The sequence below is a fragment of the Centropristis striata genome, chromosome 8 (assembly GCF_030273125.1).
Source record: "Centropristis striata isolate RG_2023a ecotype Rhode Island chromosome 8, C.striata_1.0, whole genome shotgun sequence".
Lineage (NCBI taxonomy): Eukaryota > Metazoa > Chordata > Actinopteri > Perciformes > Serranidae > Centropristis > Centropristis striata.
Window position 1 is genome coordinate 13,647,263 of NC_081524.1, and position 26,988 is coordinate 13,674,250.

General features: G+C 38.9%; 2 protein-coding genes across 4 annotated transcripts in view; both read left to right on the top strand.

The window, feature by feature from the left end:
- The window catches only part of ptpn3 (protein tyrosine phosphatase non-receptor type 3), a 29,082-nt gene extending 20,595 nt beyond the window's left edge, over positions 1–8,487 (top strand). The window contains exons 25-27 of one of the 2 annotated variants that reach the window (XR_009394745.1): positions 4,379–4,513; positions 4,628–4,763; positions 7,542–8,487. Coding sequence is in view for 1 of the 2 variants with exons in the window: in XM_059338415.1 (XP_059194398.1) it covers positions 4,379–4,524; positions 4,628–4,763; positions 7,542–7,616 (357 nt within the window). In the remaining variant the exon portion in view is untranslated. Of the gene's footprint in view, positions 1–4,378; positions 4,525–4,627; positions 4,764–7,541 lie in introns of both variants that reach the window. The other variant, XM_059338415.1, reaches the window with a different exon arrangement.
- Positions 8,488–9,752: 1,265 nt separating this feature from the next.
- The window catches only part of epb41l4b (erythrocyte membrane protein band 4.1 like 4B), a 37,239-nt gene continuing 20,003 nt past the window's right edge, over positions 9,753–26,988 (top strand). For both annotated transcript variants that reach the window (XM_059338424.1, XM_059338425.1), the window contains exons 1-11: positions 9,753–10,912; positions 15,609–15,713; positions 16,362–16,404; positions 16,962–17,040; positions 17,295–17,339; positions 21,225–21,277; positions 22,691–22,811; positions 23,452–23,539; positions 23,624–23,712; positions 25,377–25,446; positions 26,743–26,912. In XM_059338424.1, coding sequence (XP_059194407.1) covers positions 10,643–10,912; positions 15,609–15,713; positions 16,362–16,404; positions 16,962–17,040; positions 17,295–17,339; positions 21,225–21,277; positions 22,691–22,811; positions 23,452–23,539; positions 23,624–23,712; positions 25,377–25,446; positions 26,743–26,912 — 1,133 coding nt within the window. In that variant the 5' untranslated portion in view covers positions 9,753–10,642. The remainder of the gene's footprint in view (positions 10,913–15,608; positions 15,714–16,361; positions 16,405–16,961; positions 17,041–17,294; positions 17,340–21,224; positions 21,278–22,690; positions 22,812–23,451; positions 23,540–23,623; positions 23,713–25,376; positions 25,447–26,742; positions 26,913–26,988) is intronic.

Here is a 26,988-nt window from a genome sequence, read left to right on the forward strand (position 1 = left end):
TGGGCAATTCATGGAAAATTAATCAAAACCGACATTCAGAACCTCTACCTGTAGCAAGGTTATAATAGTTTTGGATTTTTCATTAGTTTTAGTTTTAATTTCGTTGTGAATTTTTGTTTTCAAATTCAGTTAGTTTTAGTTAGTTTTTAGAGTGAGTTTTCTAGTTTTAGTTTAGTTTTTATTTTTTGAAAATGCTTAGTTTTAGTTTAGTTTTTATTAGTTTTAGTGTTAGTTTTAGTTTTTTTGTAATGGGCTATATGTTGGGTGCGAGATTCAAAGTGGTCATAATAAATTTTTTCGTTTATTTGCTTTTATTATCCATCTCAGCCCCAATAAGGTTATTAACTCTTACAGTTCTGGGTGTTTTGTATTTTGGTTTGAGTGTAGACATCCCAGTCTCAGTAAACATATTCACCATGGGTTGCATGTTCAAATAGAAACACTGAATTATGTATGAAAAAAGTTGACAAAAACGAAAACTAAGGACATTTTCACTATAATTTTAGTTAGTTTTAGTTAGTTTTGTAACCACAAAATACAGTTTCTGTTAGTTATCGTTTTTTTAAAAACTCTAGTTTCTATTTTTATTTCAGTTAACGAAAATCTTTTTTCAATTCCAGTTTCCGTTATTTCATTAGTTTTCGTTAACTATAATAACCTTGACCTGTAGTCATGTGACTCAACCCCTTCCGATCCACAATATGAAAGCAACTCAAACACCGAGCCAACTGAGCAACTCGAGCAGCTTGTACCCAAGAAAAATGCCATGTCCGTTGTTTGGACACATTTTGGCTTTAGTGCAGACGACACCAAACGAAAAGAAGAAAATGTAAACGCTGCGAAAAAACTGTTGGCAAGAAATGCAAGTTATTTACATAAAATTTACATTTATCCAAAGCGACTTACAGAAAAAGGGAAACAACCAAGGCAAAGTGTGATAAGAGCCATTAGTGCAGCAATAAGTGCTAGTGACAATTCTTTAAGGAGTAGAGTAATCGTGTGGTGCTAGGAGAGAAGGTATACTCTGAAGAGCTGAAGGTCTTCAGGAGGTTTTAAAAGTAGAGAGGGACGCTCCTGCTCTGGTAGGAACTGGTAGTGCATTTCACCAACAAGGAACCACTAACAAAGAGTTTAGATTGCCTTGGACGAGCGGGTGGCAGAGCCAGGCGCCGTTCATTTGAAGAGCGCAACGGTCGTGAGGTAGCATATGCCTATTTATTTTCTAGTGTTTTAAAGAAGTTTATTTCTACTTTAAAACTAAAATGTGACATTTTCATCTAAACGATGCTCTGATTTCAGTTCAAAATATCCAATAAATAACCAAAAAATATGGTTATGGTTATAAATGTGTTTCCTTAATTTCTTTAAAATCACAAAGATATGCTAGCCTGGCTAACACCAGACCAAATCTCATTGGAGATTAGGTCTGGACACCTGCTGTTTATTTCTCCGTAGAGGAGGTGTGGTTTACGATCCTCCAGAGCCGTTTATTGGACGCTTAGAATGTCTATTAAACCGTCTGTAGGTAGCTCTTAGCCAATCAGATCAGTTATACCAGATGACGTAGTAGAGCAACAGAGATGGATGTTTGTTGTGTGTGTGTCTGTGAGAGAGTGTTGTTTGCTGCTTTGCTTCTCCAGTTCTCGCTTTCTGCAGGATTATTTATTTTCACGCTTTATTCCCCCTCATGTCATTCTGCCACACACATCCACTGATTTTATGGGCAATAAACAAGCTGCTGCGGGCCTCTCGGCGGCTCCGCTGTCCGCGGTAGCGGGGCTATTAGCCGCTAGCGACGCTAATAGCTATTAGCCGCTAGCGGCGCTAATAGCCGCTAGCGACGCTAATAGCCCCGCTACCATAACGCCGGTGATCTCAGCGGAGCCGCCGAGAGACCTTTCGCCTTTCAACTTTCGCTCTAAACTATTTAAAACACCATCTGCAGCTATAGAGAGTTTCGCGTCTGCAGCAGCCATGTTGGATCCGGAAAGCTTCCAAGTGCCGAGTAGTACGCGTCATCGTCTCACCGTCCCTCCCCGCTCTGTGATTGGATCCCTAAAACAGGGCTACGAAACTGGCTTGGTTGCCAGACCGCCTGGAGGTTCGAAATTAAATTCGAGTGCGCAAGGCAGTCTGGGTATACCCAGGCTAAAGATATGCACTCTTTCACTAGAAAAAAATACCTCAGCTTTAATAGATGAGCATATTTACAGTAGAGACCATGTCAGTGAACAATGAGAGGAAAAAAACAAATGAATCATTCATTAATCGTAATAGATAAAATGTTTAGCCCAGCCCTACTTGAGCCTATGGCGCACTGATGAAAGCTCTCCCACTGACAGTATTACAAACTGGATGTCTGGTGGCATTAACCAGAAAAATCGCAAGCAGTATTTTTATTTTTTTTACAGTCTCTTCCAGCTGGATGAGTAAACGGTTACAAGTGCGTTGACTACAGACAATGAAATGGAGGTCTTCAAGATTTTAACTTAAGAGTTATTCAAAAGTGAAAATGTCCTGCTTTCTTTGTCTTAATATTTTAATACAATTAAACGTTTTTTGTGTTTTGGACACAAAGTAAGACCCTGGCCATTTTTTAATTGTTTGTATAATATTTTAAAGGCCAAGCAGTTGATGTAGAAAATAGCCTGTAGATTAATTGAGAGTGACTATAATTAGTTTCTGCCCCAGTGGCAAAGTTCACACCTGCTTTTACATCCACATGAACCAAAAGCAAAACATGACCATGGTCAGTCAACACAGAGCTGTGTGCAGTGACATGTACCATGTTTGAGCCATATGTCACAACACGGAGCTCACCACAGGCAGCCAGCTGACCACAGCCAACATACAGTCACCTCCGGGTGGGTGGTAGATCTGTTTCAGAGCGTGGGTGGGCATGTGTGTTTATTAAAGGGATAGTTTTTTCATGTGGGGTCATATGAACTATAAGTCAGTGTTTTATCTACAGTAGAAGGTGGTACTGCTGTGGACCTGGACAGCAGCCACCTATAAAATCTATATCATTGTAGGTGTACGCTATATTTACAATATTTTCACTGATTAACCATCAGACAGCCTTGTTTAAGTTTCACTTCAGAGCCACCAGACTCCATTGACAAAAACAGTATTTTTACTTTGCAGTACACAGTAGTTGCTGCTCTACTGCTGCCTTGATCGGCTTCAGTTTCCTCCACATGAACTTAAACAGGGTTGTCTCATGGAACATATTCTAAATATAGCATACACTTAAACTAATATTTATGAAAAATTGAAGAGGCTAAAAAAATACATTTTGCTGATTCTCTAATCCACAGCAGTACATTACTTGGCTCATGTGTCGGTACTCCTGCCTGCTTTTTTAAACTGAAGTTGAGCCAACTGCCATCTACTGTAGTAATACAGTGACTATGGATAAATACTTTCTATAACCCCGCTTCAATGAATCCAAATTATTCCTATAACTGTGTGTGGTTTGGGGGGTAGAATGAGAGGTTCATCTGATTGAGTTAAAAAGTCATTATATAGCAGATAATCAGATTAAATTAGCTGTTTTCCAAATTGACTTCCCCGGCAAACAGGTAAATAAACAGATAATGCTCAAGGAGGCATGAAGTATGAAGACACACACGTGCATACACAGATACTGCTGTGTGGGCCCATCTGTTCCTCTGGCGGAGCCAGTTAATCCCTGCATGGAGTCACAGGCCACATGACCGTTATAAACTCTACACTCAGCCATTCTCCTCCCCGCCTGTTTTCATTGTGCTGCGTCCCTCTTCACTCCCTAATCTCACTGTCACCTATTGGTCACGTGCAGGTTTGCTCATCTCACCTGCTCGGTTTTTCCATAACGCTCTTTTGTTTTTTTCACATGCTGACTATTGTCAGTGTTTGAACCTGTAGTGCTGTGAGAGTGAGGTGGGTGATATGAGCCTGGTTCATTACATACCGTTGTTATGCACTTTATGTGGTTTTTTACATTTTTATACTGTATATTCATATTTATTCTGCACTGGAATTCTACTCCTTAATACATACTCCTTCTTTAGACACTTTATTTTTACATTACATTTTATTGTATTTTTATATTTTATTGCTTGAAGTATGCCTAGGTTGTTCTTTTTATTTAATTGTGTTGTCATTGTCTCTGTGTGTAATGCTGCTGCTACACTGTAATTTCCCAGCTTGGGATAAATAAAGTCTATCTATCTATCTATCTATCTATCTATCTATCTATCTATCTATCTATCTATCTATCTATCTATCTATCTATTGAAATATATCATATATATATTGAAATACAGGTTATGAAATACTGAAATTATCTTGTCCTCTTTCTCATGCGTGTGTGTGTGTTTGTTTGTTTGTTTGTTAGCGAGGTGAGGAACGTGCAGTAACACACCTGCAGTATGTGGCGTGGCCTGACCACGGCGTACCCGATGACCCTTCAGACTTCCTGCTATTCGTCAGCTCGGTCAGGGAGAGGAGGAAAGGTGAAGAGCCACTAATGGTACACTGCAGGTAACACACACACACACACACACACGGTATGCTCTAATTGAACACTGCCTGCATGTACTGTACCTGCCTCTCCTATGCACTTAATGTTTGTTTTGGATTTAAGCGCTGGGATTGGACGGACAGGTGTTTTGATCACCATGGAGACAGCGCTGACTCGGCTGGATGAGGGTCGGCCGGTGTTCCCGCTGGACATCGTCAGAACAGTGAGAGATCAGCGAGCCATGATGGTTCAGACCACGGTACAGAGACACAGAACAAGCGTTTGTGCCACAGTGATTGTTCTCTTCTTTATTGAATTCTTTATTGGAATTTATTACAGTTTATTAACAGGCCACTTGAGAAATTATAGAGCTGTCCTCAGTATTCATTGCCTGCATTTTCTAAATATCTCTGTAGCAAATTACAAGCTTTTAATTATTGTAAAGTCACACTGATTAGTTTTAAACGTATTACAGCTCAGATTTTTTTGAAGTGTGGTTGTATGATGTACTTATTCATAGTCAGTGTGTTATCTACATAAAGTAATTTTACCTTTCAGAACACTGGGATTGTTGGTAATACGTTGCCTCGATTATTAAGTTTGTGTGATTGTGTGACTTTGGTGATTCTGAACTGACCTTTCAAAACACCAAAGTCACACAATAACACAAAGAAACTAACCGATTGAGGCAGCAGTAGAGCAGCAACTCCCATGTTCTGCAAGGTAAAATGACAATGGAGTCTGGTGGCTTTGAAAAGAGCATAGAAACAGTTTCAGTTCCCCCAACATACACTTAGACAGGACTGTCTGATGGCAGTGTAAAGTGGTGAACATATAATAGAAGATATAATTAAAAAGTCCAGTTATAAAAGAAGTAAAGATCATGTTGAAGGTTTTGGGTTAGACATGTACTAGTTTAAAAAATAACATTGTGGTTTTATATTTCATCTGGCCCACTGCAATTAGTTTGAAATTTGCTTTAATAGAGTTGAAGCTTCTGGAAGAAAAAAAACTCTTCTTGGATACAAATGAGTTTCTCTAAAATTACCATATAAAGAACTTCGGGAATTTTATTTGAGGAGAGGAGACCTAACTGCGCTCAGAGTTACTTTTTAAAGGCCAGTGTCCTAGTTTTTGACATCTGTGGGGTCCCATCATCTTTAACCTTCATTAATTCATAAGAACATGGCTGCCACGTTTTTTTTATCCTGATAGCAGAAGCCGTGGTCTTTGGCACTTCAGCGGTATTTGCCGAGGGAGAGGAAAGTGTTACTCATGGCTTTGATAGGAGGTAGTGCTGGGAATATGGCAGTCCTCCAGTCACAAGCCTGCTTCTAGGCCACTGCTGTTACCACTATCACCCTTATTTTGAAAGGAGATCCAGTCCCTGAGGCTTCTTCTCTGATGTTTTTGTGCTGATGGAAGGCTTCCTCAGGTTCCCCTCATGTGTTTGTGTCCCTGACTGTGATGGAAAACATGCAGAGGACAAACCTTCATGTTAAGGAGCCATATGTTGAAAGATGAAGCTGGCATTATTCTTTATTTGTTCCTACAACGAATCCCAAAAGACCAAAACCAACATTGTGTTATTCTCTCAATACTTTCCAGCTCCCTTACCCTACCTGGGACTCTGCCTGGCTCCTGCTGAAAATGTGAAACCTGAGAAATGGGTCACAAATACACAGTTGATAAATTAATCTCACCATAAGGTCCACACAGTAGCTTTCTGGAGCTTTCAATCATATCACACAATCTTCCTCAGCAGATGGAGTTTTATTTTTAGCAGCTTGGCTATATCAATGGCAAGGCTGGTTGGTTGGTTAGCTGGTTGGTTCACCACTTTGGTTCATATGATGACAGTTAAAAAGTTATTTTCCATGAGATTTTGTGCAGATATTAATGGTTTCATGACTTAAAATCCTAATGAGTTTGGTGACCCTTACACTTTTCCTTTCGTGCCACCATGAGGTTCACTTGTGTAATTTTCCAACAACTGTGTAATGGATTGCTGTAAAAAAATTTTTTTAAAAAACCAAAACATTTGTTTATTGATTTTTCAGTGACATAACAAAATCAAGAGATTACATTACGAGAGTCAAAACAGTGTCAAGTGTAACAAGTAAAAAAATAAAATAATAATACATAAAATAAAATGAAATCAGATAAGGAATAACTAATAGTAAGAAGAATTACCAAAAATAAATAAATAAATAAATCGCTGTAAAATTTGGCACAGCTGTTGTTGTCATTTTGTTCTCATTTGTGCACCCTCAAATTATTTGTCTTAAAATGAGGTGTGACTAATGTCAAGTCAATGGTGCAGTATTTCCCTGCTATTTAAAGGATGCACAGGGATCACAACGCATGTACACTGAGCTTGTTACACACACAGGGACGTGCCTCAGCGCTGCTCCTCACTCAAATAGGTTATTGGTGCATTTGCTTATATTGAGTCGAAGACGGTCTGCTTGCTCACTTTCACTTCTCACGCGACTGATCCATTTCCTCAGCAGAAACACACTTGCTTCTCCAATTTGCCTAATCAGCCATGCAAACAGCAATGCACCAGGTGCACCTGACTTTTAAAGGTAATGGTAGATGAAGCCCAAAGCAGTTCTATAACAAAGAGGCTAAATACATCCCTTTGCCCCTTGCACCTTCCCTCACCCAGATTATGCGTTTAACTAGCAAAAGTGGAGCTGAACATGCCCTAGATGCACTTTAGACCATTCACTATAAATCATTTAAATAGGGCCTTCAGTCTTGTTTTTTAAAAAAAGGCTAAAACAGCTGCAGTTTTGGTGAAATCTTATTCAAAATGCAGTAAAAAATGACTTTTTTGGGGACTATTTTTAGCCATGTTTTAATACATTTTGGTGTTTTAGTGAGAGTTAGCTCATTAATGACTATGACACAGAATAATCAATCTTTAACAGACAATACAGTGCATTGTTGATTTGATCTTTTCATCAGTGACAAAGTAAAATATAACAAATACTATTCGTTCAAAACCTTTTTTGTATGTTGTGTGTTGCAGTGTCAGTTCCAGTTTGTGTGTGAGGCCATTCTGCGAGTCTACAGAGAGAAACAGAAGGGATCTACAGCACCATAGTCGACCCAAATCAGCACCAGGACCAGAACTGTTTCAGCCGTTTCGTCTCATTGCAGGCCACAGAGGGACTTACAGCGCTATAACAGATTAACCTCTGTCACCGCCTGCGGGACTGGTACACAGACTGGATAATGAGAGTATAACCAGCTTCAGAGCACAGCTGTCTGTGATCTGTGTAGCCTAGATTCAATGTGAGAGTATGAATCTTACACCTAGTCGGTCTTAGTGTCTGCTGATAGTGCTTGTAGAGGCAGCGGTCTACATAGAGACTGATGCAAGACTGATGTGAGCTGCTAATTTCTGTCCAAGAGGCCACTCTGGAAGGTTGTCTCTACTTATTAAGCTATACGTGCCTTAGACTGACGCCTTCCAGTCGACGGATCGAACGGGGCGGCGGAGGCGGACCAGGATTGTTATAATCTGTAGTTTATCTGTGTGTCTGAAGACAAAGAGCAAAGCAGGCTTTAGATCACTACAGCAGATACTGTAAGGTCACGGCGGTGCATCCTGTCCGTCAGAGGAGCACCAAACCCCCGCTGTTCAACACTTAAATTATTAAGACACTAAATAAACACACTGATTTATAGTCATGCGTCTGCTTGGTCATTTTCCCTGACAGTGAACGTCACAGATTGCATCATTAAGTGTCACTTTATGTTAAAATCCCTCAAAAGGATCTGTGGTGTTTTGTACATGCCTTTTTCACACTTCCTTGCAGAATGAAGCTGAAGTGAAGAAGAGTCGTCTGCTTATTTAACCTTCAGCTGAGTGCCTCCAAAGCTGGCATAATTTCAGAGAAATCTCAGCATCACAAATCAGCCCAAACTGTCTGGTTAGGATGAAATATTATACTGAAAGAAAGACACTATGACACATTTTGATTCTGTTGTGTGGTTTTCAGTATCTCTGCAAGCTGATTATTTCCTTTATAATGTATAATTCATAGACCTGCACTCCTCACTCTGTAGGTCGTATTACATACAGTATAATGCAGGCATTAAAGCTGCTATACTGTTTACAAAGTACCCAAGAATGCCACTAAAATGTGTTAGAAAGTGGTGCAAAATCTTCTTATTTCACTCGTAAATTATATTAATGATGTCCAGAACCAGAACAGACTGATGCACAAAAACCTGTTTCTATTACTATATGTATATAAATATGTGAATAGAGGGTTTGTGTGTTTCTACTGTAGAGGACATCAAGATCTGGCGACACTGAGAACTCATTACCTGGGCTTTGTTCCATAATTTAAAAGAAAAGGGTTTGGTGTGGTTTATTTGTGGGTGGAGCATGAAAACGACATTTTATTTTCAGTTGCGTATCTATGGTGGACACATGAACTGGACCCAAACAACAATAATGATGGGATGGAAATTTATTTCCATGTTATTGTTGTAAAGACACCTGGAAAACCTGTTTCTCAGGACAAAGTGTCTCAAGTATGGGGTATATACTTATTTTGTTAATGTATAAAAAAGGATGAGGTGATGGCACACTTATGACATTGATTTCATTTTTTGTTTTGTTGATTTAAGTTTCTTTTTCTCTTTAATTCCAAGAAAGCTATTACCTTTAGTTGACCTATTTGTTTGTATGATGTGGGATTTGGAAATTTGGGAAGTTATGTATTTGGGAATATGGTGTATTTTTTTAAAGAGTACTTTATTTGAGCTTTTATTTGCAGGTACTAACTTTTTGTTTTGAATAATAAAATGTTAAAAAGTCAAAAAATAATTCATAGCATGATTCTAATAGTTTTAGATGTAATACAATTCAATATGACTATTTTTAACCCAATAAATAGTTTTTAATACATTTTATTTGTATGGTGTTGGAATGGGAAAGTATGGATGTATGAGTATTGAGGTGTGACGGGGTTCTTTTTCAGATCTGTTGCTAAATTTATATTTCAAAATTTTAAAAAAGTATCCTAAAAAATAATTTATAGGCTGATTCAAATATTTTTGGGGATGCAATAAAAATTAAATGTGACTATTTTGACCCAATAAAAATGAATAAAATATTCTAGCCAGAATTCTAACAGAAAGAGCTTTTCAGACCTTCATTGTGGTAAATGTTTAACAGTATCTGAATCAATAACTAAATAACTATCGACATTAAATGTGTCATGGGGGTGTTTTGTCCTGACTTGGACTCATGACCTCAGCTACAGTCCCAGGTATGGCCCTGTTAAAATTAAGTGACATAAACCAGCATCATTATGTTGGGGACCTCCTGGAAACCCTTTAACGACCCATGAGGCCCCTCGGACCGCACCTTGGGAACCACTAATGTTACCTAGGCCTACTCCCTCGCCGGGGGGACCGGTGGCAGACAGGTGGCGCTGGTTCACCGGCTCTGATGGGCCGGCCAGCCGGGAGCAGCAGAAGTTTGTTCTGCGCTGTTTACACGCAGGCGCAGATCACACTGTTTGTCCAGTTTCGTTGGTTGACTTTTACCTGTGAGGTAGTTTCGGTTCGCCGGTGGGAATAAACCACAACAACTACCGGGGTCCGGTCCAGAGGTGCTAAGACTTTCCTCCCCCCCCCTCCCCGGCCCCGTGTGACTCCCTCTGCGGAGCATCGGACGGGATTTCTCCGGGATTTTAGAGTCTGTGCGCAACAGCGAGCAGAGCAGAGCAGGAGGCAGGTGCACGGGAGAGGACAGGACGGGGAGGAGGAGGAGGGCTGCTGGTGTTTCCGTGAGGGAGTCCTGTCGGTCATACCGGGCCGAATGATTGGAAATCAACTGGTTGGCGCCTCGGTGGTCGATCTGTGTTAGTTTCATTAGTATGCGGCTGGAGTCCCTCCGCTGCCGCCGACATCCAGCCTGAGGAGTGATCGGCAGCCCTGAAGTCTCCTCCGTGCCTGCTAAGTGACTCCTCGCCCCGGGGAGGACGAGGAGGAGGAGGAGGAGGCGGCGGCAGCAGCAGCAGCAGAAGCGGGACTCCGGCTTCACCGGCTGTTGTGCGGAGCAGTTTTCACAAACACAGCACGGACCTGCTCACCTCGTGGATCAGGAAGATGATGGGCTTTCTGCGCCGGACGTTCAGCCGCCGCTCCCGGAGCCGCTTCCAGACGAGAGAGAGGGACGAGCGGGACGGTAAGGGAGGAGGAGGAGGAGGGCTGACCGGGAACCCCCTGCTCCTGGCTCATCAGCAGCAGGTCGTACACGCGCCCGCCGTGGTCAGCGGCGGAGCGTCGGTCCACATCCCCGCGGCCGGGACCGCCAGGACCACCATCACCTGCCGCGTGCTGCTGCTGGACGGCTCCGACGTCAACGTGGATTTACCTGTGAGTGCGCTGAAGCCTGTCCGGTGTGCTGCCAGCGGCTCTGTGTGTTTACTCTGGCCGCTACAGTGTGTAAACAGAGTGCATGGCGCAGGACTAGGTGGTAGCCGAGGTCAGTGGATGTCAAAGTGCGGCCCGGGGACCCCCTGGGGACCTTGTAGGGGTTCCTGGTGGTCCCTTGCCAAAGTAGAAGAGGGGCGGATCATGTTGAGTGTGGAGTTAGGGGTGTTTTAAACTTTAAAAAAAAAATTTAAACATGAGGAAAAACGGCACCCGAGGTTGGTCTGAATAATTACAACTTACTTTTAGTGGAGTAAAAGTCCAGGATAGAGAATACTGGTGCATCTCAATACATTAGAATGGCATGGAAATGTCCATTTCCAGTAGTTCAAGTCAAATAGACCCAACCAAGTGCATATAGAAAGACATACTTTTCAGAGGCCAACATTTCCATATTAAACATTTTAAAATTGGTCTTTTGTAATATTAAGGTTTTTTTTAACACTGAATTTTAGGTCATTAAATATAAGCCATAATCATTAAATTTAGAAGAATTTGAATAAATTAAGACATTAAATGTTTCAATCTGTGTTTAATGGATCTATATAATGTGTTAAACATTTTTAGAATTTATTGTCCCATTTATAAATACACTTTTTTATGATATGCTAATTTATTGAAATGCACCTGTCAGAATTTTGTCCTCTTACTAGCAACTCAAGCAATCTTGCAGAATTAGGCTCAAACAATTAGTTTACATGGTTAGATGTTCTATGGCAATAACAGCAGTTTTGTTTATTTATTAACTGATTTTCAAGCAGTAAATTACCAGTTCCTGCTTTTAAAATGTGAGGTTTAGCTACTTCCTCTGTTTTATATGACTTTAAATGGGATTTGTTTGAGTTTTGGACTGATGGCCAAACACAAAGAGCTCCCTGAAGACCTCATCCCAGGATCTGAGAGCAGGCAAGGGGGGGTCAAATCGTACAGATTACTCCAGCTGCACAAAGGAGGTGTGCAAAGGTCTAGAGTACTGGTGTGGGTGTGAATGAGGCGCCCGCTGAAAAAGTTTGTCACCCTGTCCATAGTTCCTAATCGCAAACCTGTGTGAGATATAGTCTTGTTTGTTGGTGTTGTTGTTGTTTAACTGAGCGCATTCCTGGTCAGAGAATATGTAAAAATGAGCATTTTGCCCTATTTCTGCGTTTTATGTCACCATTCATCCAGCTCAAATTATTAACCTACATAATTAATGTATTGACAGAACCAAATGATTAACTGAGAAAAAAGTCAGCAGATCGAATCAGTAATGAAAATGCTTATTAGTTTTCCTATTCTCAAGCAAAAATGCCAAAAACGTTCAAGTTCCTGCTTCTCAGATGTGAGAATTAGTCACTTTTATCCATTAAATATCACTTTAAATTGAATACTTTTGACTTTTGGAGTGATGGCAAAAAAAAAAAAAACAGAGCAACTTGAGACATAGTTTTAAGACATATGGTTGTTCTTTTTTTTTTAACCATGTTTTAGACATTTATTGGGCTAAACAGTTACAAACAGGGGAATCAGTAATGCAAATTACTGGTAGTTGCACCCCAAGTTAATCAACAACAATGTGTCTTCAGTGTGTCTTTTTGAAGTCTGGCACAGATGAGTTTTACTGCCTGTAGTGTCACAGTGGCCTATATAGTATGTGAGTGTATGTGTCTGTTCCCGTACAGTGAGAGGTGCAGCTCCAGATGGTGTTAGGATCAGCCAATTCATCACATTACTTCCCCATTTGTCACTGTTGGAAAATCTAACGAAGATAGACCTGAAGCTGCCCCCTCCTGTTTGCTCTTTTACAGCATCTTCCTCTCATGCGCTTCTTCTTCTCTCTTAGTATATTTCCCTGTGTCCAATCTTCCTCTGCACACTCCCCCTGACTCCTAATCTTCTTTTACACTCCCTCTGTGGCCTGCTCCCTTGCTCATCATTGTACTCTTTCACACTCTTCCTCCTCCCTCTTCTTCTTCTTCTTCTTCTTCTTCTCCTTTTTCCACCTGTTCTCCATCCATCTCACTCTATTCCCCGACTCCCTGATCTGATTTACCACTGTGGGGACTCTGTGTCACAGACGAGTGCCACGAGTGTGTGAGGGGTAGGTGGGATGATGAGCGAGTGTGTGGGCATTCGTGCGTAAGTGGCTTCTTGTAAGATGTTTTCATCTTGAAGGTTGCGTGTGTCACCAGAGCTGCTGCGTGCATGCGTCACTTCTGAAACGCTCGGACAGTTTACAGCAGGTAATCAGGGTGAATAGAGTTTTTCTCTTATAGACCAACCGAGAGATTATAGCAATATCACAAAGCTACAGCTTCTGTCGAGCTGCAACAACAGAATGACACAGAGCCTGTCAAGCTGGCAGCTTAGTCACAGGTGTACTGGAACAAGTTTGTTCATGTCAGGTGCGCTGAACAGAGCTGAACGTCGCCCATTAAAGCTTATTAGTCTGTCACTTCAGGCTGAATACAGCCAAAATACAATGTGGAGCGGGAACAGTAAATTATTCACTCCAGTGTGTGACATTGTTACCGCTTCACGGGCGCCCATGTGATATGATCTCAGTCAGCCTCTCTAAAACCACTGCAGAACGAGCAAGAACGTGATTTTGTTTTCTGTCCCCAATCCCTTAATACCACTGATTTCCTCACACATTCATACACTCACCAGGAAGTTTACACTGGTTATCAGGATCCAAAGTACAAGGCTGTCATCTTTCTACACACCCAACTGTGTGTTTTATGGGTCAGACTGGGGTGAGGTCTTCATGCTGGGAGTTGAGGCACATCTGCTCACGTTTTGTCCGGATAACGTTTGGGACAAAATGTTGCTACTTGTGTTTAAGTGCATGATCTTTGTTGTGTGTGTTGGATCTTCCCCTCAGGGTTGGTCAAGCTCTTTTTGATCAATGAGGACATACATAGACACACACACATAAACACACAGAGCCACTTTCACTCCCACTTTAAGTCATATTGCTACTGCTGGTCTTTCATGCCTAATTTACGGGGAAATCCAGCAGCCACCTGAATGCTGAAACTCAGGTTTTAAGACTTCTCAAGTAGACCAGGTTACTACAGCAGAAGAGAAAGAGCTCCTTAATAATGGCCAAAACTATAATTGTGATTATAAGCCGACAGATAAATCAGTTGACAGATATTATCGGCCGATATTGGCCTATCAAAGGCATATCGGTGTATATGCTGTCTGATATGTGCAGCTATGAAAATGTTTTTTTACACAATATATATCCAATAAATGATGCTTGACATGGTTTTAAAAAGTGGTAGCTTTTAATAACTTCTTTTAATAGTCAGCAATTGACTGAAACTGTACATATATGGTTTAATTAGCTATTCATTTTATTCCTGTTTATTCTTTATTTTCTCAGATATCATTTATAGAACTGGCTGACAATGTAATACAAAGTTTGTACAATGTGTTATAATGTATAACAATGTTAAATATTATTTAATACAGTTTTATATTGAGAAAGTAGCTCTCTTGGAGTGGTGAAAAATCAGTGCATTATCTACATAAAAAGGTCTATTTTCATTCCAGCTCAGAAAATAACTATATTGGCCACCATATCGGTTATGAATTTTCCCCCTCTAAAATCAGTCTCAGTCTCAAAAATCCCATATCAGTCAGGCTCTAATTGTGATTATTCTGATCATGATTCTCCAAATCCACAATGATGAACATTATTAGTCTATAAGTCTTAGATTGACAGCTTTTTTCCCTGACAGCTGTCATTTGCATCTTCAAATTCTTGTTTAAAAGCTACATAGTATCAAGTGTGACAATGTGGTTGTAGTTGGACTGTAAAATTAATCTTGAATCAAGAATTTAAATTGTGACACCCCTTACCTCCTGTTGTTGTTGAATTCAGCAGAAACCCGGTCAGAAAATAGGTTAAAAAAAAGGTGGACATTTTATCCTATTTCTGCTTTTTATTTCTCCATTATTCTAGCCGACATGTAGATTGAGGCTCAAATAATTAACCTGCATGATCAGATGATTAGTGTACTGACAGAATCAAACTATAAATCAATCAATGATGAAAATAATCATTATTTTTACTTATTTCTAGGGCTGGGCGATATGGACCAAAAGTCATATCCTGATATATTTAGGCAGAATATCAATATACGATATATATCCCAATATTTTTATCGCAAAGTGAGAGCAAATGTTCAGTCAAAGTCAAAGCCAAATATGACATGTCACGAGTAGTTTTATTGAAACCGTTCATTTAAGTGAACATAAATACTGTATAACAACAGGAGTACCTTTAAAAAAAAAAAATCAAAGCTTCATAAAGTGCACATTCAAATAAAAAAAAAACTTAAATGAAAATAGCCTATGAAATAAAATAGGCCAATCTTTTTCTGAAATAAATATATTTATATGAGAAAAGAATAGGGAACATTGTGAAATAAATAAATGAAAACCCTAGTAAGGGCATTTATGTATAAAGACAGAAAAAAAATATATTGACATATGCGATATGGTCTAATTCCATAAAACATTTTAAAATATATCGCTTTATTTTTTATATCGCCCAGCCCTACTTATTTCCAGCCAAAAAGAGAAATGAGCAAAGAAAATGAGCAACTTGAGACATAGTTTTTGATTCCTTTTTGTTCTTCTTCTGCAGAGTAAATCTAAAGGCCAGGACCTTTTTGACCAGATCATGTATCATATAGACCTGGTGGAGACGGACTACTTTGGATTACAGTACATGGACGCAGAACAAGTCTCAGTGAGTAACGACCTCTGACTTCTCTCACAGTAGACCACGAGCTGGTCAAAAGTTTTAGAACAACCCAATTTTTCCAGTTTTTTATTGAAATTCAAGCAGTTCAAGTCAAATGACCAGCTTGAAAGTACAAAGGTAAGTGGTGAACTGCTAGAGGTAAATAAAAAAAGGTAAGCTTAACCAAAACTGGAAAATAATGTACATTTCAGAATTATACAAGTAGGCCTTTTTCAGGGAACAAGAAGTGGATTAACAACTTAACTCTATGGAGTCTTGGGCTATTTTGTCCATTTTTGAATTCTTTTCATGTCTTTGTTAGTCATTTTGTATCTTTTTTTAGTCATTTTGTATCTTTTTTTAGTCATTTTGTGTATTTTTTGTCATTTTGTGTCTTTTTTTGGTCATTTTGTTTCTTTTTTTAGTCCTTTAGTCCAACATAAAATGTGATTTTGAATCTTTTTTTACTTTCAAAACACTATCATGCTCAATAAAGAATTTTAAATGTTGCAAATGTGCATTAATGTCAGAGTACACTGAGACATTAAACTGCATCATTTTCATTTTCACCATCAAGTTGGTGTGTTCTAAAACTTTTGACCAGTAGTGTATATATAAATATTTATTGTTATTTTTTTATTTTCTCTCTTGTAGCACTGGCTGGATATGTCCAAGTTTATAAAGAAACAGATCAGAGGTAAGTTAAAGTCAGATTGTTTTTCTAATTAGGCCTACTTGAGTTGCGTGTTTGTGTGTGTTTGTGTATGTGTGTGTGCAGGAAAATGTGCATTGTGCTGTATGTGCATGTGGAGGCAGGTAAGTGGGGAGCAGGTGGCGCATTATTCACTGTTGACATGATGATGATTAGCATGTGCATTAGGGGCCGTACCCTTGTTTGCTCTCCAGGTTGTAACGAGGAGATGAATGGTGCAGGAGAGACTGTTGTTGTCCTACCTGCTCGCCGCTCATTTTGTATTTGAGAAGCTGAAAAGAAAGCGTGATCGATGTTGAAGTGAAACAGGAAATAAATAATAAAGTAGGTTACAAAGAAAGATGGGAGAATAAAGATTTATGGCCTGTCTGACAGTGATAGATGAGATAAAAATTGATAAAATAAATGGTAAGAAGATGATTTGATCAAATACATTTTCTATAAATTACTACTTCATTTCTCTCTGTTTCTCTCACACACACACACAAACACACAAAATGTGGATTTTTGTTCTTACACTTTACTCTGTTTATGTCTTTTAGACGGACCTCCATACAGACTCTTTTTTAGAGTAAAATTTTACTCTTCGGAGCCAAATAACCTGCGCGAGGAATTTACAAGGTAAATCTCTCTCTCTCTCACACACACACACACACACACACACACACAGTTTTCTCAGGAGCCCAGTGCAGAAGTCCAAAGGGGCCGTGGGGCTAATTACTCTGCTGCTGAGGGCAGATTCAAATCAAGGCCAAACGGACGGAGACTTGTTAAAACAAATGATGTGTCAGAGACGAGGAAACGCCTGATATACATCAAATGATTTATGTTCCTGTTCAGTGTGAGTCTCTCACTCTGTGTTTTTACACCAACAGGTATCTGTTCGTGTTGCAGCTTCGACAAGATATTCTGTCTGGCAAGTAAGTTCTTTTGTAGCTGTTTATGCATATATGTGTGTGTGTGTGTGTGTGTGTGTGTGTGTATGTATATATCAAACACATATAGCACCAATTTCTGTTTTATGTGCATTTATGTTTATTGATTACTTACAAATAACTAGCATTGTTCTCTGGGAGCTCAGACCTCTTCCAAGACCAATGGTGCACTCACATCCTCGATGGTCTCATTTACCTAGTTGGGAAGTTGATTATGAATTTTAAGGAAAATAGTGCATAAGACTTTGATTGATTGATTGATTGATTGATTGATTGATTGATTGATTGATTGATTGATTGATTGATTGATTGATTGATTGATTGATTGATTGATTGATTGATTGTCTTTATTTCAAACATGCAGGCAATAAAAAAAACAAGTTTAAATATTAATAGATTAATAAATAAAAAACAAAAAAATTGGAAAAAAAACAGACACTTTCTGCAAGCTCAAAAGGGGGTAGGAAGAAGTAAAAAAACGTATCTAGTCCTACCCCTTAACGGGTCAGTATATGCATATATAAATAATTGATATGCTCACATACAAATATTATAAATAATTATATATATACATATACTATAAACAATTTATATTACATTGTGAATACCTATACATGTATATTGTAAATTACTATATAAATATTATAAACATAAATACAATTACCATGTATATTACAAAACTACAGTCTACATATGTCCATGTTACAGAGGCTTTTCTAAATTTCTGTACTTTGTAAAGATGATGTCTTTATATTTGTTTTTAAACTGTCTTATGTTTTGGCTTTTCTGTACTTCCACACTTAACTTATTCCACAATTTAACTCCGTAGATGCTGATACAAAAGCTCTTTTAGGTTGTGCGTGTGCGGTGGACCTTGAAGTTTAGCTGTCCCCTTAGCTTATAGTCAGGCGGCTTAGCCAAATAAAGGGGACACGCTGGACAAAAGCACCAATTTTTTTTCCCATACTCTCTATCACCATAGGTTTCAATTTTTGGTAGGAGCCACTTCATCAAGATTGTGCATCAGAGATGGCAGCCATATAAAGTCTATGAGAAATGCTATATCTTCCAAGCCACTTGGAAGGTCAATCTTGGTGTCAAAATATACATTTTCTGTGTCAAGGAATCATTTAAAGCTATTGAGAACATCACTAGATGATTATTTGATCAAATAAATATGTTCATTTTCACCCAGACTGGTAGGTCTTCAAGTGCTGCAGCAGGGAATCCTGAGCTGAAAATGTTTGGAATCTATGTTCACGGGAGAGTGCGGATTAGCTGCCATGTACACTGCTGAATAAAATCAAGGGAACGCTTTCATCTCATGTCAGATCTTGATCAACACATTATTTACAGTGAGTCATCTAGTGATATTCTCAATAGCTTTAAATGATTCTTTGACCCAGAAAATGTAGATTTTGACACCAAGATTGACTTTCTAAGTGGCTTGGACGATATATTGGTTCTCATAGACTTTATATGGCTGCCATCTCCGATCCGCAATCTTGATGAAGTGGTTCCTACCAAAAATTGAAACCTATGGTGATAGAGAGTATGTGGAAAAATGTTTGTGCTTTTGTCCGGCGTGTCCCCTTTATTCTCAAATCTGGTCCTAAGCCGCCTGACTATTATACCCTCCCTCCCGTTCAGAAAACATTGCCTGTATGTTTTTTGGTAGCATATTATTTCTGGCTTTGAAGATTGTTTGGCCAGTTTTGAATTCAACCAGATCAGGAAATTTGAGATTTTTGGACTGTATGAATAGTTGATTAGTATGTTCATGATAAGTTACATTATGGATTATTCTAATGGCTTCTGAAGAATACACAACGGTTGTAAAGAGCTTTTGTATGTGTTTCCCCAGATTTCTGAACAGTCTTTTTAGACAGAGAGCTGCAGCCAAACCTTTTGCCTATTGAGTCTTGGTTTTGGATATTTCACTCTATTGCTGTAGCTTCATTAAAGAGAAACAAGATGTTGCAGAATATCAATGTGACACTGTGAGACGTAAACATTTTAACAATCAGAAGGCTACTTGAGGGTAAGCAAGAACTGTAATGTTAAGGGGTTAAAGTTACAATCTTGAAGATCTCAGTTTCGGTCTCTTTGGTTGCACCTCTAGCGATGAGCGGTAAACACATGAGTGTTTTTAGATCTCACTTCTCAGAAGTCAAAACAGTGTCGCCTGTGTGACATTAGTTAGTTGGACATTTGTTTCTTTTTCTTTGGATTTGCTCTTGTTTTGGAACTTTTATCGCTGAACTTCTTCACTCCTTTGTTTGTTTATCCATTCATAGTAACCGTTTATTTACAACGCTAGCAGAGACAAAAACAGTCCGCTGCGTCACACACAAGTGAGTTGAAGAGCAAGTTTGCTGTGTTAGCTCCGCCCGTCCTCTCTGCAGGCCCAAACACTGCTGGGTGACTGAAAACGTTCACTTAATGTGCAACAATTTTGACCTTTTTTTTATTTTTTATTTTTTTTTACCAAGAATGTTACCTAGAATAATCCTGATTTCTGTATTAAATGCAGCCAAGAAGAAGGACCATTATTACACTGCCTATGGAGTTGCCCCAAAATTAAAAAATCTGGGAAAAGGTCATACAAACTACATCTGATATTATCTCTATCAACACTGGAGAGCAACTTCCTGGAAGAGCACTAAATCTCCCACAGTTAAACATTGGTTTAACAGTCTTTCCAATGTTCTAGCCATGGAGAAGTTAACCTATGCCACCAAGGGAACAATACAGAGCTTTTTTAAGCTATGGGGACAATTTATTGAATATCTTGAAAGTCACCGATCAAGATGTTGAACACTTGAAAAGGACAATGAAGTGTATAAAGAGAATGTAATATTCAACACAGCAGCTACATAGGAAATACAGGGTTGTAATTTTTATTATTATTATTATTATTTTTGTATCTATTGGTTTTTTGTTTTACTTTGTTTTGTTCTTTGTTTTAGTGGTAATTTGTCTTGTCTGTTTTTGTTTTGTTTTGTTTTGTTTTTAATCTAAGAATGTGGGCATGTAAACCCTCATTAATGTATGTGTCATGTTAATTCTAAAAACCCAATAAATATCATTTTCAAAAAAAAAAAAAAAAGACTGTTACCTAGTGGGTCATAGGCTCACCCACTATTGTGTTTCCTCATGCGGCATTAGATAGTGACTTTACAGTTTGGGTCAGAAAATCAATAAAGATGATAACTTAAAACTCCACCAAAAGGCCCTCTGTGACTGTAGGACATGTTGACCTCTCTACTGGACTGTAGTGGAAGTTAAACATTCTTGGACTGCTTGGTGGAGTGACAGGAAATAACTGAATTAGTGTCTGAAAAGTCTTGTGTACAGAAGAAAACATTCGCCCTAAAATAAAGTAGAATAAAACAAGTCCCCGTGAGTCAGGTTTCAGGTGATTTCTCTTCCTCTGTGAAGACTTCTGGTTCCCACAAGTAGCGATAGACCTAAACACACTCACCTGTGGGAGCGCACACTCGGGTCACCTACATTACAGTTTGGGGGACGTCGGTACAGAGGAGCCTGCTTTTCTTGCACACAAACACAATCGTGCATGCACAAACACACAGTCAGACAGCGTGTTACCCCTCTCCCTCCTCAGGACTCTATCTGGGCCACGCATCCCCAGAGTCCAGCTCTATTATAAAGCTCAAGATCAGGAACAGCAGAGGGCTGCTTATTTTAGGAAAAGTGTTGCTCCTCTTCTCCTTGACATGTACACACACACACACACACACACACACAGAGTAGGGCACTCAGACACGCTTGTAAGTCTTTCCAACACATGATAACACGTGCACTATGAATGCACTCAGCTCATCACAAGTGTTTCTTCTTCTCTCTTAGATTGAAATGTCCATACGATGTCTCCGTAGAGCTGGCGGCGTATTGTTTACAGAGTAAGTAAACATTTCATTTTAAAAATAAATGGTGAAGCCAGTAATCTCCTCTGAAAAAACTTTTTCTAACTTTTAGCCCACTTATATATGTGATAATTTATTAACCCATTGAGGCCTAAAACGCCTGTAAAACCTCTGGGCGATTTTAAAATAAGCCCCTAAAACCTGAAGTATTTCTGGAAATTCAACAGAAGTGTCAACGCTTCTACTAAATAATAGATTTTTCAGCCTCTGTAGCAGATAGAAATGAAATTCAAAAAGTATTTGAGAGCTTATACAAATACTACAAAACGACGTATCTGATTTCCAGGCTTCAATGGGTTAATCTGTTGCTATTAATCACACAACTGTCACTTTACCATGTCATTTTTATCTCCAAATGCTCTTGTATTGTTTCTATTTTTATTCAGTTCTTTTGCTTTATGCACCCCTTATTATTTATTTCTGTTACTTCCTATACTTATCTGGTTTTATTTCTGTCGTTGGGCGGCTGCAGCAACCAAAATTCCCCGCTGGGGATCAATAAAGGTGTATTTTAGATGATTTTATCATTGGGTGATAAAGCCGTTGTGAGCATGGAAAGGTTTTTTCCACATCCATAACTGTGGAAAAGCAAGAAATTTATGATCTGTGTCAGCTAGAAATCAAACCCTGGGGACAAGCAATAAGCTAAGATGGGAAAGTATAATTTTTTTCACAATATGAATTTGGTGGTTCCTTGCTTTAAAAACGTGTCACCTCTGCAGCCTGGCAGCAAATCTTAAATGTCAGACATCCTGAAATACATAAACAAGAGAAACAGTTAAAGTGATTTTAGTGTTTCTTTAAGTAAAACCAATAAAAAAAATGTCAGTCATCATATTTTCAGTTTCAACGTTTTTTCTGGCCAAAAGAATTCATTCGATTCAATTAAGATGTTATCAAGATAAAAATAAAGAAATAGAAAAAATACCAATGCTTTTAGGTGAATGCATCTTTTAATCTCATTGTGTGTTTTCTCTGATTCAATTCTTTATTGAGCATGATAGTGTTTTGAAAGTAAATAAAAAGATTCAAAATCACATTTTATGTTGGACTAAAGGACTAAAAAAGACACAAAATGACTTACAAAGACATGAAAAGAATTCAAAAAGTGGACAAAATAGCCCAAGACTCCATAGAGTTAAGTTGTTAACCCATTTCTTGTTCCCTGAAAAAGGCCTACTTGTATAATTCTGAAATGTACATTATTTTTCAGTTTTGGTTAAGCTTACCTTTTTTTATTTACCTCTGGCAGTTTACCACTTACCTTTGTACCCTTTCAAGCTGTTCATTTGACTTGAACTGCTTGAATTTCAATAAAAAACTAGAAAAATTGGGGTGTTCTAAAACTTTTGACCGGTAGTTTATATATTTGTGTTCCTCCTCCTCCAGGTGAGCTGGGAGACTGCGACCCTCTGGAGCACTCTCCTGAGCTGGTGTCTGAGTTTCGTTTCACTCCCAAACAGAGCGAGCCCATGGAGGCGGACATCTTCAGCAGGTGGTTGGACCTCAGGTGAGTTTGACAGTTCTATAAAAATAAAGAAAATCCGGGACATGTGAACATTTCCTACACATGCATCTGCACCACAGTACGTTTTCTGTGTCAAAGCAACTTTTTGGAGGGCGTCCAGTCACCTGAGCAGGTTTATCTCCTCATTGAACGAAACAACTGGGGCAAAAAGCTGAGCAGAGCAGGAGAGGAAGTTATTGTGCTGCTGCCTTTCAGCGCCAGCGTTTCTGCTGATGAGGGCGTCTAAATTTCACTCTCCCTCCGTCCTCTCCTCCTGCGCCGCGGCCTCGCTCTCACTGGTTTGTATGAAGGATTAAAGGATTAATCCTTGGAGGGTCCTGATTGATTCTGGGCAGTATTTAACCCAGCCGCGGTCTGATTGCTCCCATCTCGGATTAGATTACACACACATATGTTGCGCCTCAGCGAGCCGACTGAGCCACACAAGGACGAACTCACGCTGAGTTCACAGTCATTCTTACACTCAGCACCGAGACTGAGTCAGTGTTTCTCTCCGAGCTAACACCAATTACCAGGAGGTCATGCAGAAAGAGGCAGTATTGATAGTTGTCTTTTTCAGACAGAGTCGCCACAGAAAAATGACAAAGTGATATTTTCATGGTGTCTCATTTTAAATCCTCAGAGGGCAGAGTCCGTCTCAAGCTGAGATTTCTTTTCTCAACAAATGCAAGTGGCTGGAGCTTTACGGAGTAGATATGCACTTTGTCAAGGTGGGTGAGTGCATTTCACCATCACAAGTGTCACTGCATTACAGCTGTGTTTGACAACTAAAGGTGTGTGTGTGGTGTCTGCAGGGCAGAGATGGAGGGGAATATGCTCTCGGTCTCACTCCAACTGGCATTTTAGTATTTGAAGGCTCCAACAAAATCGGCCTCTTCTTTTGGTGAGTACGCAAATAGTGTTTGTGCCCTTAAGAACGGATTGAATAAACGCCTCCACAGCATTAGGCTGCAATACTAAAGCTCAAGGACTCAAACATACACAGATCAGCTTCATATATATTCCTAAGTAGCTGCAGATCTGTGATATGCTCACTGAATGGTATTCATGAAGCTGCTAAAGCAGAATAGAACAAAAAGAGTGGTCCTCAACATGGGTGACCTAAAGGGGACATGTTATGAAAAAAAAACACATTCTCAGTGCTTGTGCGAATACATTTGTTTATCTGGAGAGCCCAACAACCCACAAAGTGTGAAATAAGAAAACACAGTCAGTTTTTTGGCCGGGGGGGCTGACTAGATCAGAAAACATGATTAATAAAACACTCTTCCTATCATTAGATGTCACATTCAGGCTCATTAGCATATCCTGCCTCTCATCTCCACATTGGAACTGCTTTTTTTAAAGGTGCACCATATATATATAACAGCTTTAATGGAGTGTTTCAGACAGCGCATGAATAATAGTGTATTCAGACAGACAGTATGACAAAAATCCTGTTTTTATAAAAGCTAGCAGTGTCGATTTTTTTTGGCATGGAAGTCTGTTTTTTTTTTTACTCACTAGTCGTGATTGGTTAAGATCAAGAGGTCATTAGTTTTAGGTCCTCACAACTGTTCAAATTCTTCTTTAAAAAGACAAGCGAAATGATATCAAGTTTGATAGAACTGCTATATTTTACTAGAAAGTATCACACAAAGGCAATATGGTCAAATTATCAATTTTGGCTATTCTGCTTTTGATTTTGATTATTTAATGTCAAAGCTCATTTCGATCGATTTCAACACGGAATGGAAATTGTTAGTATTAACTTGAAAATGAGCCTAAAATCCCTCCTTTAAGGCAGTAGTTCTCAACCTTTTTGAGACGCGACCCCCAATTTAACATGCATGTTGTCCGCAACCCCCGCTCACTGAACACAATCTCACATGCACAGTTCAGATCACCCCAAAAAGAAACAAAGTTACCAAAAAAGACACAAAATGACCAGAAAAGACACAAAATTACCCAAAAAAGACACAAAATTACCCCAAAAAGAAACAAAATTACCCAAAAAAGAAACAAAATTACCAAAAAAAGACACAAAATGACTAAAAAAAGACACAAAATGGCCCAAAAAAGGAAACAATATTACCAAAAAAGACACAAATTGACCACAAAATTATCAAAATAAGACACAAAATGGCCTAAAAAGACACAAAATTACCAGAAAAGACACAAAATGACAAAAAAAAACACAAAATGACCAAAAAAAAGACATTAAGTGACCAAAAAGACTAAAACACATGAACACTTTAACACAGTGGAGACAGAGCTGACTTCCAAAATTAATTGCCGACCCCCAGAAATCATCTCGCGACCCCAATTGGGGTCCCGACCCCAAGGTTGAGAATAGCTGCTTTAAGGAACGGTCAGGGGTGCAACAAAGGCACAATGCGCACTAAGACACAAACAATAAATTACATTCACAAAAATACTGCACATCCTTGTGAGATAAACTACTTTGGGAACCGCTTCTCTAATCATCTCAACCTGTTAGATAACATTGAAACCTGAGGTAATAATGTAGAGTCCGTCTGTTTGTCTTTGATGTGTGTTTTGTTTCAGGCCCAAAATCACTCGGCTGGACTTTAAGAAGAGTCGACTCACGTTGGTGGTGGTGGAGGACGACGATCAGGTTTGTGTAACAAACACACACCCTGTATACCAGTGGTGGAATGGTTCAGACCTCTTACTGCAGTAAAAGTACTGACACAGCACTGTGGAATTACTCCACTACAAGTAAAAGTCCTGCATTCAAAACTTACTGAAGTAAAAGAACAAGTATCAGCATCAAAATGTACTTAAAGTATCAAAAGTAAAAGTAGTCGTTATGCAGAATGGACCGATTCAGATTGCTTTATATTTTCCAAATGTATTGTTAGATTACTATTTTTGATGCATTTATGTAAGCAGCATTTGAATTTTGGCTGAAAATGTCTAATCACTTTAATTTGATTATGTTTTTATGTTAAAACCCAACCTGAAAAGTAACTGAAGCTGTCAGTTAAATGTAGTGGAGTAAAAAGTTCAATATCCGCCCCAAATGTAGTGAAGTAGAAGTATAAAGTTACATAAAATGGAAATACTAAAGTAAAGTACAAGTACCTCAAAATTGTACTTAAGTACAATACTTGAGTTATACAGTAGCACTCGTTATGCAGAATTTCCCCACTCAAGATTGTTTTATATATTCTAAATATATTATTAAATTATTTGTATTGATGCATTTATGTAAGCAGTGTTTTGATTTTGTAAAAGTAGGGCATATTTTAATAAGTTAATATACTGTTAATATTCTTTAATTTTTTTAGGTTAAATTTTGACCTGAAAAGTAACTTAAGCTGGCAGCTAAATGTAGTGGAGTAAAAAGTACAACGTTTGCCTTAAAATGTAGTGAAATAGAAGTATAAAGTTACAAAAAATGGAAATACTCAAGTACAGTACATGTAACTCAAAATGTACAATACAGGCCAAAAGTTTGGACACACCTTCTCATTCAATGCGTTTCCTTTATTTTCATGACTATTGACATTGTAGATTCATCAAAACTATTAATGAACACGTGGAATTATGTACTTAACAAAAAAGTGTGAAATAACTGAAAACATGTCTTATATTCTAGTAAGCAAAGGGTGGCTACTTTAAGGAATCTAAAATACAAGACATGTTTTCAGTTATTTCACACTTTTTTTGTTATGTACATAATTCCATATGTGTTCATTCATAGTTTTGATGCCTTCAGTGAGAATCTACAATGTAAATAGTCATGAAAATAAAGAAAAACGCATTGAATGAGAAGATGTGTGTCCAAACTTTTGGCCTGTACTGTAACTAAGAACATTACTTGAGTAAATGTACTTAGTTATTGCTGCATACAAACAGACACACAAGGCGTCTGACAGTGTTTGTTTGTTTGTTTGTTTGTTTGCAGGGCCGGGAGCAGGAGCACACGTTTATGTTCCAGCTGGCCAGCTCCAAGAGCTGTAAACACCTGTGGAAGTGCGCCGTGGAGAGCCACGCTTTCTTCCGGCTACGCCAGCCGACCACGGGCAAGGCCGGCCGCAGCGACTTCACACGACTCGGCTCTCGCTTCAGATTCAGGTGAAGCCATAGACTGTATAAAATAGGGTGAAGCACCTGCTCTTCATACTCACGAGGCGTATTACTGAAGCGAAGT